Here is a 19088-nt window from a genome sequence, read left to right as displayed (position 1 = left end):
TGCTGAGAGATGAGAAGCAGCTCCCCCCATACCTATCTCCTCTTTTTGGACAGAGTGGCCAGTATAATTAAATATTGAAATTTTACATGTAATTTGAGTTCACAGCCTGACAATCTGCAAATAATTTGGTCATAGAGAGTTACAAAATGGCTAGTTTCACTTGTGATACATTAAGTCATATAAGGTCACTATGTCTAAAAGCTTGATCTGTTTATGTGTTTAGAAGCAGCAGGATACCCCACTACCTGAGGAGAAGAGCAATCCCAGAGGTGTTGAATCGCTCTGGCATTCCACACTGATTAGGATATATCTGTCCTTAATAGCAAAAAGTACCAGAAACTATACCCAGGAAGCATCCCTGGGAGCTCTTCAGAACCTCACAGCTGGCACTGGACCAGTAAGTCAGCTTTTTTCTTTTTCTTGTCATTTAGTTCTGAGTGTGATTGCATAGAGTTTAGGGCTGCAGTGCAACATGTGTACCACACTGAGCTCAAATAACCACTGAGGAGTCACTGGCTCACAGACTTGATCAAGCAGTGCAGCTATTTCTTGCTTGGTAAATACGGGGACTGCTTCTTCTCAGTCTGTGTACACATCCATGTGTGGAAGTTGCTGATTCACTGCACAATGAGGCATGAATAGATGTTAAAAGCACCAAAATGTGGTTTTGTGGAACATAATCAGTCTTGCGGAGAGAAAAAGGTTCTCACACTACCACAGATCACTTTTGTGGTGGAGAAACTAATGGCCTCTGTCTGAGGAACTGGCCGAAGAGCACATGGGAGAAAGAGAGCTCAAAACTTCTTTTGTATCACCTTCCTTTTCTGTTGCAGCTCATAGGTAGCTCTGGATTTAAACTATTTTATGCATGCTTAAACTGATGTAGAGAACCTGCTGCATTTTTTGTGAGGCTATACATTCACAGTAATGACACACTATTGCCATGTACCTTATAACAGATGCCATTTGCAGTGGCCCGGACTGTTGTTCAGAAGGCAAATGGCCTTCCAAGTATTCGAACTATGCTTCATGTAAGCCACCCGACGGTAAAGAAGACAGCAGTCTCACTGCTCAGGAACTTGTCTCGCAACACCTCTCTTCAAAGCGATATAGGTGAGCAAAGAATAACATTGTCTCTTGGGCTTTCCTTCTCTGCTCTTTGTACCTTAAAGTTTTCTTCTTTAAAAAAAAAAAATGTGCAAAAAACCCCAATATGTGAGGTTAATAGATTTTTAGGTCAGATACTTGCAGTCATTATACAGGGTTGAAAATAAAAAGTTTTCCCTAAGTGTGGTGGTTTGACCCTGGCTGGACTTCAGGTGGCCACAAAAGCTGCTCTGTCACTTCCCTGTGCAACTGGACAGGGGAGAGAAAAAACAACGCGTGGCTCATGGGTTGAGGTAAGTACAGGGACATCACTCAGCAATTACCGTCATGGGCAAAACCGACCTGACTTGGGGAAATTAATTTATTACCATTCAAATCAGAATAGGAGAATAAGAAATAAACCCAAAACTTAAAAACATCTTGCCCCCACCCCTCCCTTCTTCCTGGGTTCAACTTCACTCTTGATTTCTCTACCTTCTCCTGCCCAGCATCACAAGGGGATGGGGAATAGAGGTTGCGGTCAGTTCATCACATGTTGTCTCTGCCACTACTTCCTTGTCAGTGGGAGGGCTCCTCACGCTCTGTCTCTGCTCCAGCATGAGTTCCCTCCCACAGGAGACAATTCTGCAAAAAATTCTCCAGCGTGAGTCCTTCCCACAGGCTGCAGTTCTTCACGAACTGCTCCAGCGTGGGTCCCTTCCATAGGGTGCAGTCCTTCAGGCACAGACTGCTCCAGCATGGGTCTCCCGTGGGGTCACAGGTCCTGCCAGGAGCCTGCTGCAGCCTGGGCTTCCCACAGGGTCACAGCCTCTTTCAGGTATCCACCTGCTTTGGCGTGGGGTCCTTCATGAGCTGCAGGTGGATACCTGTTGCACGGGCACAGCCAGCCTCACCAAGGGCTTCACCATGGGCTGCAGGGGAATCTCTGCTCCAGCACCTGGAGCACCTCCTGCCTCCTTCTGCACTGACCTGGGCGCCTGCAGAGCTGTTGCTCTCATGTATTCTCAATCCTCTCTCAGGCTGCTGTTGCTGTTGTGCAGAGGGTTTTTTTCCTTTCTTATATATGTTATCACAGAGGCACTGCCACCATCACTGATGGGCTCAGCCTTTGCCAGCAGCAGATCTGTCTTGGAGCTGTCTGGTTGGCTCCATCAGACATAGGGGAAGCTTCTAGCAGCTTTCCAGAGAAGCCACCCCTGTAGGCCCCTAGCTGCCAAAACCTTGCCACATAAACCCACTACACTAAGAAAGACTCTAACCTCCAGTTTTCTCTAAATCATGTATTCCTCATCAGATACTTCCATTGATGTTACTTTCAAAAATAGGTAATGGAATTATCTACACGGATTTGGAGAGGGAGTTTTTCTTCTGCTTAATATAGGGTAAAGGAAGATGAGTGCTGAGTTCTGTGCTGCCACAGCTATGTAATCCTTTGCAAGAAATCATAGAACATTTTTAATTCTTCTAGCGAAGTTCGTATCTTCTTCTTTTAAACACAAAGCTTTGGAAGCTTGCAGCTTACAGTTTTCCTGCATAAGTTTTTTGAGAATGGAAGCTAGAAGATGCTATAGACAAAATAGTTCAGTCTTTTTAGAGAACCTTTTTTCTAATATGTTATAATTATTTTCCCATTGGAAGCCATTTCTATTCTGAGTATCCTTATTTCAATGTAATGTACATTTGAAATCTTTTCCTACTAATAGGATAAAATTCACATCATTTGTTGTCCTTGTCCTCTTCTGTGTACCCACCAATGGAGGAAGGGGAAATTACTGGCATACAGCTGCCTCATGGGGCTGATTAACCTCCACAATTCTGCAGAGCAGTCTCCTGAGCACCATTTAATCCTTAGAGAACATTCCCTATTAATAAAAATATTATAACATATTGTTGGGCTGATTTCAAAGGGATAATCCACAAGATGTTAAAAATTACAAGAGATGAACCCCCCAGAAAGAGTAGAAATTAAACTGAGGAGAAGGTGGAATTTCATCAGGAAAAGCAATTTATAAAAGAATGTGGGAAAGACAGAATAGCAGGAAGCTTTGGAGGAAAGCGCTTCGCCTCACAGTCATTTTCTTGCTTTACCCATGGTTGAGAGAACTGGGGGAATTACAGATAAATCTTATCTCCATCAGAAGGTGTTCTTTTTGACTGACTGAAAATATGCGTGAATTCAGTTCAAATTCTCCAAACAATTTTGACCAAAGAAAAACATTTGGAAGGGCACACTGTTTCCTTGTGTCTGTATTTATCAAGCAAAATGAACCTTTGATATTAAATTGAGATAAATCTAATATAAAACATCTGTGAAAGGAAAATTATTGAAAAGCATTAGAAAAATTCCCATTTTACTTGAAAAAATGATGTCTGATCTGAACTGATATTTCCATGATAAAAAATGGACTATCATGTCTGACATGATTGCTTTGACTCATACTTAAGCATAGAAGGTGGTTCATTCCATTTTAAAAGTCCTTTTCTAAATGGCATGTACTTTAATCTCAATATGCATGAACCTTGTCACACACCCATCTGGAGGAATGAACAGAACTGACAGAGCAAAGCACTGTGTCCAGGTGAAACAATGGATAGGGAGGGGAGAATGGGCTGAAATGCCCCAAGCTATTGCCCAGTGCTACTTCTTACAGTGGGAGCAGCTGGCTTGAGCTCTTGCTGACTGCTGTGATTTTCTCTGTCAGCTCTGGCCCACGTGGCACGGATGTCACAGTGTACAGTAGGGCTCAGCTGCTGTCTAGAGCTGTTTGATTGGCTGGTGGGGTCACATTCAGTGCGGTCAAAGTGATGAGGTGTTTCTTGAATAGGGTTGGACTTCAGGGTATGACATTCTCATTATGTAACTCACACACTGGCTCAGAGGCTGGGTGTGTGCATCCGCTTACAGCCGATCACTGATAAGTGCAGCACTAATTGTGCTGTAGCCAGCCTTTCTCACCTGGTTGTGTTCCACTATACCCATGATTACCTATAGGACACACAGGGTTCCTTGGGAAGTGGCAGCCTGCTGCTAGCACGTGCCTAGTGACCTCACTACAGTACATGAGGTATTAATATTCTGTAAGAGGCAAATTACATACTGTCCAATTTAGTGTGGATGCAACTCAACCTAAATTCTGGGGGTGTAATGCAGGTATGAGCATGACTGCTGTGAGAGCGCACAGCATCCTGATGTGTGGCAGTGGGAGGAATAAGGTCTTGTAGGACCCCTAAATAAATCTGCACCTGTTAGTAATGGCATTATTTATCTCTCTTCCAACTTACAGCTAGAGAGGTTTTGCCTGATTTGGTCTCAATACTTCCTGAGTCTGTCCTGGTTTCTGATATTGTCTGTGAAACCACAGCATCCATCTGCTACACCTTGTTCAATTTGACACAGAACAGTTCACACAATGCACGGCTTCTCCTGAATGCTGATGGCCTACCAAAGATTATTACCATCAGCATGAATGACAGGTAAGATGGTTGAGAAGCCTTCCCCTCTTGCTTCTCCTTTCCCTGGGGAAAAAAGAAACTGCAACCTCTGCCACTTGTGAGGGAAACACCATTGCATCTCACGGTACAGGAGAGCTTAAACAAGTGACCAAGATGTGAATAGAATTGCACATACTGGGAAATGCAGAAAAATCTCTTACAATAACTCTTGTACCCACAGCTAAATGTGCCATGTTCCAGCATTTTAAATAACTCCTCAGAAGATAACTGCACAAGTTTGTCTATATTCTGATATATATATAGTGGCTGACCATCAGATCTTACCTGTCCCCCCAAAATTTCTATCTTTCCTGTTCCTTGTAACACAGTCCTGAAAATCTTTAGCAGTAAAGCACAGGGATACATTTTACAGAACTTATGGAACTGTACTTAAAAAATGTTTATAAAGTGACATTTTAGAGAATATATCTGAAATTCCTTTAATCATTCTTTAATATGTAATCACATGTGACCAATATTTACTGGAAAAATAATGTTTTATGAATACGAATAATTATTCTGTTTGCCTTCCTATCTTTTTACAAAATGAAAGAGGAAATTCATCTCCGTAAAGGAGACCTCATGAAGCCCTGAATAGTTTAAATCCTATCTAACTAACCAGAGATTTTACCTGCTAGAAAGATCTTTTTGAATGCTTGTTATGCTGAGGTGTATTTTCCTCAGCTGAAAATGAATAGTATGATAGCTGCTCTAAGATGAAGGCTATAAAGAAGTGTTTCATTTCTCCCTAATTTTGAAGAATGAGTGAAGCAGGGAGGCATGATTCATTTGTTTCAGTAGTGAGGACAGCGTGAAACACGCTAGAATACCTACAGAGCAGTAAAACAGCATTTAGGAGGTAAGAGAGACAGAAAAAATGCTACAAGGTTATGTTTGCTGAAGTCTGCATATGCATTGTGATTATGAAGTGGGAATTTAAACATGTTGTATCATTCTTTTTGCAAAATCACAGTAACGTGTTCAGCAAAGCTAGTAGGGCTGCTTCAGTCCTCCTCTACTCCTTGTGGTCACATACTGATCTCCACAGCGCTTACAAAAAGGTAAGATCTGGGTTAAAGAGAAGGCATGTTATCTGTTCTTTCAGAACTGGAACCCTCTCATTTGTCCTTTGGGGACCTCAGCACTTCTGCACTGTTAAGAAACAACCTATGATAGGATTTCAAGTGGTCTCTGAGTTTGGCATTTCTATTATCTATCTATATATCTATCCTGCACAAGTAATGCATGCCCTTAATTTTTTCTCATCTGTGTTCATTTTCTCTCCCTCTGTGGTTTTATATCCAGTGGCAAAATTTATAAAAAAACCTAGCTGCTGCCTGACAGAAGTTTCAGGTGGTGAGAGGTGATGCTCAGTAGGTGTCCATCCACCACTGACTGAACCAACCTGACGCAGAGGGCCTAAGGTGCCAGCAAAAGCAAAGGCAGGGCAAAGCAGCTTCCTGTTTTAAAAACAGAGCCGTTTTGTTCATGTTGTTTGTATGGTTTGGGAGCCCAGATGTTACTTATATTCAGACAAAAAGCTAGGACCTGGAAGGGTACTAGCAAACTTTTACTGCCACAGTCAAGCTCAAACCGGCATGACCACCATGAATCAGCCAACAACCTAGTTTGTTTCTTTCCTTTTGAAGTTCTAGGACTGCTTTTTCAACAGACAGCTGGGTTGACTTCAACTGACCTACCTACCTTCAACCTGTATTTCAGTTTTCATTCCTTGTTCTCTTGCTGTTCAGAATTTGTCACCTAAAATTCCCAATAGCCTAAAACTATTCAATTTTTTCAAGCTCTAGCCTTTATTATTGATTAGTCAGCTTGTTCCTTCTTGCAGATCTTTTGTTGAAATTTGCTCAAAAAAAGTTGTAGTGTAGTATACTTTAACAGTTTTACATCACACTCAGCATTATACTGCCCCACAATCCAGAAATCTGTGTTCAAGAATAAGGGTGCTGTACCCATATAAACCCTTAACTGGATTTTGTCATCTGTTTTTTTGCAACTACATTCCTGACTTGACTGTACAGGATTACCCCTGATGGCATGAATTTTCTGAAGTTACTGGTACTTCAGGTATACCTATAAGACACATTTTTTTGGATCTGAGTGTCAAAAAATGCTGATTACTTGCTGTTTCTGTACAAATTGGATCCTCTAGAGATACCAGGTATGGCACTGAAAACTGTAGGCAACCTAAGGCCTAGACATTTTTGAAAAGTCAGTGTAATAAGCAACAGAAATCACTTGATCAAATGAGACTGATAAAATCGTGAGTAATTTTGGCATTGCCCAGTACTCTTAATTCAGATAGGGTTAATATCAGTTGACATTAGTCACCTAAGAGTCAGGAGTCTGTAGAGCTGAGCTAGAAGAATAGGTCAGTGGCAAGAGTTAAGCAACTCAAATGATTCATCCCACCTATCTTACACTGAATGGAGTCACTCCTGGGAGATGCCTCTTCTGTCCCTGTAGAGGACTCTGCCTAGACCCCTACCATGGCTCCATATCAAGCTTTTAGGCAGCTGAACCCACCCTTCCCTTGCAGAACAGGCATGGAAGATGATGAATTATTCTGTTTCTTTCATTCCAAAGGCTGACTTTAAGAAGGCAGATTTCATCAATACCCGGACCACAAAAGCCTATAACTCACTAAAAGATTGAATCACAGCATACCACTGAAGACAAATGAGATCATACGTCAGTTAACGTAACTATCTTCACGCGGTTGGTGTTGCCATCATGAACCAGAAAGTATCTCAGAAAAAAGAGGCTGATTTTATGTAAGACTTGAGTGACCAGAGGGTAGCTGTTTTATGTTTTTAATTCTAATCACTGTGCTGTTACTGTATATATCAACATAAAAATAACCAAAGATGGATTCTTCAGGATGTCTAGATGAAGGTTCATCCAGGTTAGTTTTGTCATTAATCAGACCTTCAGGTGACTGCCTTTAGTCTAACAGACATTTATACAGAAAGGTTTGAAATGCTGATTGGCAGCAAATTCTTTTCAGACTATTTTATACAGATAGTTTTCTACAGTGGGTAAGCATCAAGTACACTGCTCAGGAAGGACATAGTAGTTTTTCACCCTTTTGTTTCTTCTCACACACTAAATAAGAATCTTCAGACTGTGAGTATACACAAGAAGCTGTTTCACTACCTGCATTATAAAAGCACGAATGAAGTTAAAATTATTATTTTTGTATTGATTGTGTTCACATGCTAACTGGTTCTTAAGCCTCTTTCCTTTGAGATTTCATCAGCAACAGCAATAAAACTGATTTTACATAGGTCTTATCACTCCTTACTCCTCTCATCCTCCCTCACGTGGCTGTTGGAATTTATAACCGTGTCCAGAAAGGGTTTTAACTAGAACCACTATGTTTCACACACTATGTTTCACACACTTTGGGCTGCACCCATCATTCTTTGCTAGTTGGTGGAAGAGTTATTTGCTGGTGAATCAGTGATTATTTTAAGAAAATTATATTTTCAAAACAATTCTGTAGATAATCTGTGTATAACAAAGGGAGTGGAGTCTTGCCTTTATTTTTTAATAGATACACACATACAAGAGGTTAGGTTCTGTGCTACTTAAGGAATTCATCTAATCCTGCTTCATATTCTTTTACTTGAAATCATCCTCCCTACAGCAATTACGTGCAGTGTGATAACTGAAGGACTATGTCTGCACATGTGAGAATAGGTAACAGGAGGACAAAAATTCCAAAGCACCTAAAGGATGTTCCCATTATATGATCCTCAGAGAGGGAAAAGAAGCACTAAAAAACCCCATCTGATACCTTTAGTAAGCAAGATTCATCTCAACAAACCAGTAGTTAAACTGTCCATTAAATCAATGGGAAATTTATATAAAAATATATAAAAATCTGTGGATTGGATTATCAGCTGACATGATCTGGCATCGGTCTTCTGAAATCAGGGGAGTTAAGCTACATTTTTGGCAACCAAGACTTTGGCATATGTATTTACAAGCCTTCCTGCATGAACAGAGCCTGTCCTGTACCCCCATGCTGAACTGTTGGCACAGGAACTATTACAGCTGCTCTTATCAAGAAGGGGATGCATAATCCTTCGAGTTCCTACCAGAAACTTACCATCAGCAGACTGTGACATTACACTGTATCCAAACTTATTTCTGGATATTGGGGAGCTAAATTCTGCTGGTAGATGCACATAGCTCTCATAGGGTTCCCAAGAAGTCCCATGTGCGTGCAGAACAGAATGTGTCCTGGGGAGGTAAGCAAACAATGCTGCTTCCCCACCCCAGATCATTTTCACAGGTCTGTTAGTCCTCTGCATTTGCTTTGAATAACTCGAATCAAATGCATTCCAGTAAGAGGTTTTAAAAATACTGTCTTTTTAAAGAGGTTGTTTTCAAAATACTCTAGGTCCAAAAACAACATGGGGAAGGGAACTTACAGCACCACACGTTGAGGGAATTGTTTTTACAATTTTGAAAAATATGACAGAAAACAGACAATTAAAATTTAACTTTTTCTTCTAACTTGTTAAGCCAAGTAACTCTGTATATGCCATGAATGAATAAACACCAGGAAACTTGGATAAGTCTGCTTTTACTGCCCAAAATTTAATGGGAGACAAAATTAATATACAAAGAGTAACCTGAATACAGAGTAGCATGGGAATGAAGAACTGGCAGTGTAAAGATCAGGAAGGGGGCTTTTAGAAATACTCAAGCGCTGGTTTAGTTCTGTGAAACTCACACGTTATTTAGAAAAAATACCAATGCTGGGTATTTTTAAATGCCCTACTTCTACCAGTAAGGTGTCCTTAGGAAGGGGTTGCAAACTCTTCTACATTGCTTCTATTGATCCAGTGATCTTAAAGGTCTTTTCAAACCTAAATGATTCTATGATACTATAATAGTTTCTTTTTAAAATCAAAGCAGTGTTCAAAAGTCATGAAGTATTATCAGATCTGGCAACAACTGAAAGCTATAAACAGGGATGAGAAGCAATGACACACCTTATTACAACTGATCTCCTACTTGTATGCAATCAAAAACATTTTATCAGGACTCCAAAGAAAGCAAAGAATGTTAGTCAGAGAAATAATAAAGTGTTCTCTTTAATGCAAAAAAAATCTGTCTTTGGTCTTTGTTATTAGCGAACCTACTTGCTGGGACGCAGCAACTGTATTTTCAAGCATTAGCCCTTTCTTTAAAAGGGAAAATTCATTTTTTTGATTCAATCTAGTTACAGAGACTTAGACTTCTATGACAGGAGAATGTTATTGAAGGCAAGCTGTGTAATGCTCCTGTTGGCATCAGAGTACAAGACCTGTCGCAGCCTTATTTGTCCTGTATTGCTGACTTATCAAGCACTTAGCATACTCTGTCTTCACCTCTCTTTAACTGGTATTTGCCAGTAAACTTTACCATGGGCCATATCACCTCACTGGAGATCACAAACATAATTAGAATCATCCTTATTGTAGGGACTTGAAGAGTATAGCCTCCTCACTTGTTCCTTTACATAGAGGAGACTTGAAACCTTGAATTTCAACATATTGGGTAGTTCCAAAAAGTCTTTGGCTGAGCAAGGAACTGACCCCATATCCTCTTTTCTTGAGATACTGTCTCAACCACAACTCAGTACAACCACCTTTCACTGAATTATTTTAGTAGAAACTCTTAATTAGTATGGGTAGTGTTGTAGTAGATACCAAATAATATAGACAGTCATTCATTGCCAAAGAATTAGTCATTCCTCATTTAATCCTCTTAACTTTTTTCTACTGTCATTTGTTCTTAATATTAGTGATTTTTCTTCTCCCTCTCTTGCTAAATAGAATTAAGCTATGTAAAATATTTCATTATATTGTGCATGGACATAGGCTTTATGTTACTTTGCTTTTTTGTGGGGTTTTTCTTTCGAGTAGGACCATTCTATCTATTAAGAATGGTTCAACCCTCCCTTCTGGTCCCATACAAAACTGCAGGTGAGATTAACTGGCACCATCATGAGCCACGATACCAGAATCCCAGCCCTTTCACCAGCTACTGCTTGGCCTGGCAGTACATCCTCAAAAGGCAACCTGTTAAAGCTGAGGGTGTCTCAGACTGCCTGTTTGCTTCTTACCATGTTTAGCTCTTAGGCTGCAGCTTGCCAGAGGCATGTTTTCGTGCCTTTAGGATTCAGGACCAAAATGCCCAACAGTATCCCTCCACAGCCCTCTTGGGGGGTGGTTCATGAGGTCGCCCAATGAGCACAATCACAATGTGAATCACACACAAGCTGTGCAAAGTGATGAGACAAATGTTGCCTAAGTTATTTCATCTCCAGTAGCTGCTCTTCCATTTTTTTACTTTAATTGCTTCTGATGAAAACCTCAGTTTACATTCCTGACTCATACTCGAGACCCAGCCCATGGGGAAGATAACATGACCTTAAGGCATCGTCTGATATGAGAAAAAGATCTGGAGACAGCAGCAGAAATCTGACTGGAGAAAATACACATCTGAGCTCAACATCACAGTGCATCAAGGACAAGGCATGTAGAATCAGGTGTTAATATGATCGTGTGAGTTTATACCTAGCATTTTGGTTTAGATGTTGCACAGCATCTGCCCATTGAAAACCCAGCAGGGATATCTGCTCAAATATACCAAAGACAAAACTGGTTTTATTGCAGGTAGTATAGGTAGATCAGGATTTTGCAGTTCTCTACAGTTATACTTTGGATATTTTAATAGGTTTGAGCATGATGAGGAAATAAACCCATTTTATCTCATTTCACATGTTCAGAGCCAAAAACATTTTATTATACACATTAGAGGTATTGTCAGCTCAAGATCTGGAATTAGTTTGCTTGCATTCTTTCTTCAGCTGTATCTTCCAGTGCTGTGTCCAGTGTGACTGTAAATAATTCAAGTTTACACATTTTTTCATTACTTAACCTAAGCTCCTATTCCCTTATTTTTATCTTATTATTCTTAGTGATTGCTCAGATCAGCCTAAATATCCACAGATACAAAAAAAGAGGTAAGCAAGCATTTGCCTTACATGTCCTTAGCAGCTACAGTTTAGAGCCAATAACTGCAAATCCCCCCCGAGGCATCAGGGCCTTCTGAACATGCCCATGCCCTTGGTCACAGAGCAGGCAGCACCATGACCCTGAAAGGGAACAGGGACACCAGCTGCAAATACAGTGCTCGTCCTTAACATCTTTTTTTCCACACTGACTACATATTCCCTCTGAAGTTGCACAAGGCTTTCTCTTACCTATGCCCGCATTTGCAGTCCCTAAGCTGTAACCAGCTATAGGGCCATAAGCCAAGCTGCCACCACTCATGACTTGAGAGGTGTTGGTCTCAGAAGTCCCCAGCCTGTTCTTACTTTCAGGGGCTCAGAAGGACACCACTACTGCCTCCAATGTATTTAGGCATCTGGGAGCCCCTGTAACTTAAATAAGAGATTTCAGGTGTCTCTCAGTTCTAGAGAGATTAAAGGGCATTGTTTGACCCTCACAAATAATTCTTACTGTGTGTTCACCAGGAACTGAAATAGCCAAGCCTGCACCACTGCGTGAACACACAAAAATTATAAGAGTGAAATGGGCTTTTTTAGCTGCTGCCTAAGAGGGTAATATCTTTCTGAAAGTTTAAAAACTTTCTGAAGCCCATGAAGGTCATAAGATAATTGGCCCCCACCAGGATAGCTGTGTTTGGCTTGGAATAACAACAAAATAAATCAGTAATGTTGTATTATCAGTGTGAGATCCGCCTGGAAAGTTCACACTGTGCCTCAGGATACATGAGATACATAAGCACACTTGAGTTTAACTCAAAACACTGGACATTGGGCATAGCTCAATTAAAAACTGCATGAGTTTAAACTCTACACAACTTTTTAAGGCTGGAGAACCTTGGATGTGGAATGCAGAATGACTGATCTGTAACTGAGATTAAAACAGACTTTGTAGAAAATAAACTGTTAACTAAACATGAGGAAATAAGCTTTTTCATCATAAAATTTGCCCTTTGTACTAAAAACGTTGCTTGGCCGTGTAGTTAGGATGGTCTCTGTGATGTTTTTGTGCTGTGGTTATCTTTGCATTTGCATTGTAGTTACACCACTGTAACACAGGATGCTGCAGGGAGAACAATGGAGGCTTTCAAAGACAACCTTTATCACTGAGGGGGGACAGGGTGGCCACGCAGGCTGTCTGCTCTCCCTGTTTGCTAACATGCTGGATTAGGTGTGTTATTCATCGGCTTCATGCTTAAAATGAAAGCTAGGATTATAGGAATTTTAGTCTATCTCTTTTAAAATTAAAATAAGGATCCTTAGGAAGTTTCATCTTTTCTGATGCTAGGAAAAAAGCTGCTCTAAACATATGATATATAGCCTTGAAATAATATTTTATTAATAGGATCATATTTCCTGCTTGAAAAGCATATGGACAAAGATTAGAGGTTTTAAAATAAAGGGAGGCTATGATGAGAAACCCAGGCCTAATCATACACGTGCTGATGAAAAGGAGAATCTACAAAGTAATGTCTATGAGCAGCATGGTTGTCTTCTTTTTTTTTTAATTATACTACTACTCAACCTGAAAATAATTAAAACCTGGAAGTCAAAAACTGATGCTTTGCATAGCAGTAATGTTCCTGCAGGTATTATTGCAAAATTTTTGGCACAGCTTAAATGACGCGAAGAGACGGAGGGAAAATTGTCCTCTGATGTGACAGATTGGAGCAGAGGCATTTGAAAGAGGTGTGAGTGCCAGAGCAGGTCAGTGAAGAGTGAGTGATGCTGAATCTCTGGTCAGAAGTGTTAGTGGACAGGGCCAGACAGCAAATGCTACCCTGGCAAAAAAAATTATGAGGTGGGCAAACTGTGGAAGTGAGAAAGACCAAACAAGTGGTGCGGAAAGAAAAGAGAAATTTCAGAAGTTCTGAAATTCACTTGGCAGACAGCAAAACCATCTGGTTGCCAGGTCAGAAGCACTTCAGCACCTCCAGCAAGGACTCATGTCAGGAGACCATCACTGCAAACCCCACAGGATTGCACACAATTCCTTTCCCGACCTGTACATGGAGCGAATGAGAAGCTGGAGTGAATATTGCCACGGTTTAAAGGCTGGGCATTGCTAAGGGGTTTTGTTTTGCAAGATTCTGAGGAACTGCACATGGAGCTGGGGAAGCCTGCACTGGTCTGGCACTTGCCTCTCGTACAGCCACGTCTGTGGGCCAGCAGCCTAACCAGTGCGGTGCCTTCCAAACACAGCACAGATTACCCCTCCACCAAGGATTTTTTTTCTGTTATGAAGAAAGGTGGACAGATTCACCATTACCTGGGATTAGGGTTGTAATTAAGTTACTGTGAAAGCAATTATGGGTAGTAAATAGGGCACAATGAATTCTGTATTAGTCTATAATATGCTATAATATGCTAATATATTAGTCTGTAATATGCTAACCTATAAAAGAAGAGGTATTTAGTACACCTGAAAGGCATGGAACTGTGCTTTACAGGCAATTCTTCATATCCAATGCAGTGGCTACAGAGGTAGATTTCTTAAATTGACATTTTTTAAAAGACAGAGAGGAAAAAAAAAAAAAAAAGAGAAAAAACATAAGAACCTGAGATGGTGTGATACAAGAAGGTGTTTATACGTAGATTTAAAATTTGGGCCCCACAGTTGCCATTTTGTGTATTTTTCAATGGAAAAGTGCTTTCAAATCCTACTGTTCTGACTCAGAAAGAGAAAGACCCAGCACCCCGAGCCTGATCCACCACAGTACAGCACCGGAGCAGCTTTGGAGGAACGTTTACTGGTTCACATGCAAGTTTTGCCATGTGACTTGAACTTGAACAACAAAGTGTCAGGCACGTGGTGATTGCTCTGTCCTTGTGTACACCCAACTCACGGCAACCACCCCGGCCCACCCCTGAGCCATGTGAGCCTCTACCTGTCTGCACATGGTGTTGAACAGGCGCCTTTTTTCTCTCTGCTGCCACAGCAAAAGCAATGCTCACAGCTAGCCAGCTGCTGCATGTCATCGGGCTGGCTCCCCTCCTGTGCCTGCTGTACCAGTGCAGAGCAGGATGCCACACAGTGGGGACACCCGTGGGGAGGCTTTATGGAGCAGACACGTGGCCTGCGGGACAGATGCTTTGGCAAGGATTATTTGAACAAATTTGGGGTGGGCACAATGTGGCAGCTGTGGGGGGCTCTGCGCAGCACAGAGGTGAACAGTTGGTTTCTACCTGTCCTGTGGGCACTCACTCCTTGGGAAAAATGTGATTAGCAGCATTGATCCAACAGTCGTCGCAACTGCAGTTGGCAAAATCCTTGGAAAGTACATTTCTGCTCTCAGGTTCTCCATTAACGTCAGCAAACATCAGCTAATTGGTTCCCAGCCAGGAAAGAAAACAAAGGTAAATAAGGTGTAGCCCTGGACAATGGTCCCTGATCTTTTATGTGTTTACAACAACCACCTGCACTGGATAGATATTTTGCTCCGTCACGCTTTAAACTCATGCAGTCTGGTTGTGGGGCCTTAGCTAGAATCTACTTCTCTGTAGACATGCAGCTAAAAAAACTAAAAATCAGTGTAACATCTCAAGCCAGAGAATCCTTTTAGCCCAGTTCTTGTTAAACATTAAATTCTTGTTAAATGCTCATGACCCTGTGGTTTGGGCAAGACACTCTCCTGACTGGTAACAGAGTCACTGGCAAGGATTCTTTCCTTCACCCCAGGCAGTCCCCCCAGGATGTTTAACTCTGGCTACGAGCAAAGCCCCAGCACGACCTGCTGTCTTCACAAAAAAGACAGCAAATAGCCCATAGCTAATAACGACTTTCAGCAGAGGCATCGTTATTGGAGGGGGACAGTTTTACATTCTTGTAATTTAACAATAGGTTTTTCGGGGTAAGAAGAGGGAGGTGAGGAGGAAAAGAAAAGGAGGGTTTCTGTCTTCCCAACATTTTTTCTCTTTCTGGGCCATTAACAATAACTCTCTTCTTAAACTAAGCAAAATATGATTCTTCCCTCATTGCCTTCCAAGATAAATCAGTTAATGTTTTTTTGGGAAGGCCTTTGTACAACATGCTTGCTGAAAATTGCACACACGATGTAAAGTACAAATCATCTTTGCTTTGGCCTAGCAGACAATTTCTGAAGGTGACATTTCGCTAACAAAGTTGAGACCAGAAATAATCCAGCAGTTCCATCTCTTCTCTCACATCAAAGTCAGTTCCATCTTCTGTAAAATTAGCAGTGAAGTCAGGGTAATGTATTGCTTACCTCTATAGACCCCAAAACCCATTCCCAGACACAGGAAGGTCAGCACAGGGTGGAAGGAAAGGAGGGTCCCAAAACAATGGATGTTGCAAGCGTGGCTGGAGGATTTTCTTGCCAAAACAAAGTGAGATACATCTGTTTGGGTCCATCTTCGTTACAACAGTAGCTGAGTTAAGACAATGGTTGCTCACAGGTCTACAAGCTCCACCCAGGTAGGGAGGGTTAAGGTTGTAACAGTGCAGGAAAGCCCCGTGGGCACACAGAGACACACACACTGGTGTCTTGCAGTACCTCTGTATACAAAGACCTGTATCCTCCAGGGGGGTGAGGGGGAATTTAAAAACATGGGTTCTGTAAGGGATGCCCCTAAAATAAGGGGTAGCTCATTGTCAGTGGTAAGAGGTTTCAGAGGCTCTCAGGATTGCTTTCCAACCTGCCATTTCACTGCAAAGGGGTACATCAGGAGATGCAACCTAGCTCAACTGAAACTTTGTTCACATGCAGGATAATTTCTGAAGGCCAAGAGAGCCATGGCAAACATCTTATGCCTGTTTATTACTCCTTGAGGAGCTTTGATGTGAAGCATCTTCAGAAATATTTTTCTAGTTGTTGGAGCCCTGTATTTCCCCAAACATACTTCTCAGAAGTGGTACCATAATGTCTGTGGGAATACCCCAGATCCAGCATTTCTGTGTAAAGTGGTGTTTAAAAACCCTGTGTGCTCATATTCCCTCTTGATGCCAAGTCACTTACATGTCACTGGCTTTCACCCATGGCTGCATTCAGCAGACCATCACCATACCGCATCACTTGCCATTGTCTTCTTCCTGCTATGACTTTCTCAAACCTGTGAACCCTTCCCTGTATAGCTCTGACCCTTGTAATTTGCAGGTAAGGAGATGCAACCTGTGCTGTGCAGTACCTAGATCTTTGCACCTGTTTGATAAACTGCATCAATGATAAAGATTTCATAGGATAAAGTCTGATTTGGAGTCTTTTTTCAAAGGTTTCTTATAAGAGACACCTGTCCCCATAAACAGCTTTCTACACTTAACAGCTTTTGAGGATGTGGGAGAGGTAGTTGTGTGAAAGTTGAGCTTGTAGTTTGATATAAACAACGATGTAGTAAAACCTCAGGCTGTAAAAAAAAATTAAATCACCATGCCTTGGATTTTCAAGTTCTGTTAAAAGCTTGCTGTAACTGAAGCTATTAACCTTTTTTTTTTCACCAGCAATAAAGCAGCATGAAGTTTAGACTGTTTAAAAATCCTTTGTGTTCATTGGCCTATAGTTTTTAAATGCTTGGCCTTAAATACAGCTAGTTTTAGAAGCTCAGGAGTTTTGCCATCCTGTGCTTTCATTGGTGTTCCACAGACAGGCATATTTCTCTACAGCATCTATCCCTGTTGTCACATACGCTGTACATTATGCACATATCATTACAGGTGGTCAGCTCTTCCACGTACACCAAATCAACTTGTTGCCATCCAGAACAAACATTCCATTTCTTTTAGCATGTATTCTCACTGGTCTTTGCAAAACACAGGCATGCTGCTCTCACAGTCGCACTGCTGCTGATGGTGCCTGCACTAGAGAGTAAGGGCTTACTAGTGGAGATAATAGTGATCTTGCCACCCAGGAGTATTATGAATAACTGAAAAAGTGTAAAAATAACTTCATGTTTGGATGTTAATATTATTCAAGAGAAACAGCCTACAAGTTTTCTGAAATCAAGTTTCCTAGGAATACTGTGACCCTCCTCAGGAGCAGAAACAAGACTCAGCAGTTTGAGGGTCTGCAGCAGGGGCACACAGACTCAAGCACTTGGCCAACAGATATCTCAGTGTTCAAGAAGTGCAAATCTCTGCACTGAGGGTGGAATAACCCCGGACATCAGTGACCAGCTGAGCAGGTGATCTGCCATAAAGGGCCTGGGAGTTTCAGTGGAAACCAGGTGAAACTCAAACGAACAGCACATTTACACTGTGAACTGGGGAAACAGCAAAATGGGCTGTGAGGAGAAGCATGGCCAGCAGACCAAGGGAAGTTATTGCTCCTGTTTGGCAGGGAGTAACACTGCACTGGAGTGCTGTGACTTGAACCTTCCCAGTTCAAGGAGAGAGATGCCAAGAAGCTGGATAGGATCCAGCAGAGAGCTACCAAGGCAGTGAGGAAACTAGAGCACACAGAGTGTAAGAAGAGGTTGAAGGAGAGGAGGCAAAGTGAGGATGTAAAGCAACCTACAAGTACTTGAAAATAAGCCCCAGAAATGGCAGAACCAAGCTTGTCACAATAGCGACAGGTGGTAAAGCAAGGGGCAACAGGGCAACAGCATCAGGCTGAGGTTTGGAATATTCAGGTTGGGCATTTGTAAAAAATTTCTTTCCAGGAGAGTGGTGCCAAACTATAAATGGCTACCTAGAGAGGTCAGAGACCCTCCTTCCTTACCAATTTTGAAAGCCTGGCTAGAAAAAAACAGCATGGCGACTCGATACTTCCTATTCTGTGCACAGTGCAAATGGTGACATATCCAGTGCTACCAAGACAGTTGCTGACAGCAGATGACATTTTGATGGTGCTTCTGTGTGTGCTTCCCTTTAGTACCACATCATTTCTACAGGATTTTAAAAGCTTCTTGGCATAAAGTGAAAGAATAACAAACCAATTTATGTTCATTGGGATAGAAAGATAAATTCTTTGAGCTAACTTTAGCTGAAGACTGGGAAATATTTTCCAGTTGAAGGCAATCTTATGCACTAGCTGGGGATTCAAACTCTATGTGGCCCTGCCTAGCTACAGAAAGTAGACCAGGACATTTTTTCCAATTAACATTAGCATTAACTTGGTTTGGCCAATAACACTAGAACAAGATGTTTTGACGTAGTAGCATGAAGAAAAACACTTACTAGCACAAAGCCTAGCTTCACAGCAAAGCAGACAGTTTTTCACAGGTTTTGAATGCTTCTGTACTTCTGTGTTGTTATTCTAATCAGTCCAACAGTTCTGCATCCATGAAATTTCATACAACCCTTACCTAAAAGAAAAAATACATGTTGAGGGAAAAAAACCCAACACTAACTTACAGACTTTCCTGAAGTGGGTCTTAAAATCATCACCACAAAAAAGCTTCCCCATATCTATTATCAGAACCTACTATACTTTTTCTTGAGCTTTGATTC

General features: G+C 41.4%; 1 protein-coding gene across 1 annotated transcript in view; it reads left to right on the top strand.

Annotated features, from left to right (window-relative positions):
- Positions 1 to 7900, top strand: part of PKP2 (plakophilin 2) — a 44488-nt gene extending 36588 nt beyond the window's left edge. The window contains exons 9-13 of the mRNA XM_040596309.1: positions 224 to 397; positions 960 to 1113; positions 4392 to 4581; positions 5573 to 5660; positions 7204 to 7900. Coding sequence (XP_040452243.1) covers positions 224 to 397; positions 960 to 1113; positions 4392 to 4581; positions 5573 to 5660; positions 7204 to 7272 — 675 coding nt within the window. The 3' untranslated portion in view covers positions 7273 to 7900. The remainder of the gene's footprint in view (positions 1 to 223; positions 398 to 959; positions 1114 to 4391; positions 4582 to 5572; positions 5661 to 7203) is intronic.
- The last annotated feature ends 11188 nt before the right edge of the window (positions 7901 to 19088 follow it).

This window comes from Falco naumanni, chromosome 5 (assembly GCF_017639655.2).
Source record: "Falco naumanni isolate bFalNau1 chromosome 5, bFalNau1.pat, whole genome shotgun sequence".
Lineage (NCBI taxonomy): Eukaryota > Metazoa > Chordata > Aves > Falconiformes > Falconidae > Falco > Falco naumanni.
Note: the sequence above shows the minus strand (reverse complement) of the source record. Positions and strands in the feature narration are given on the sequence as shown.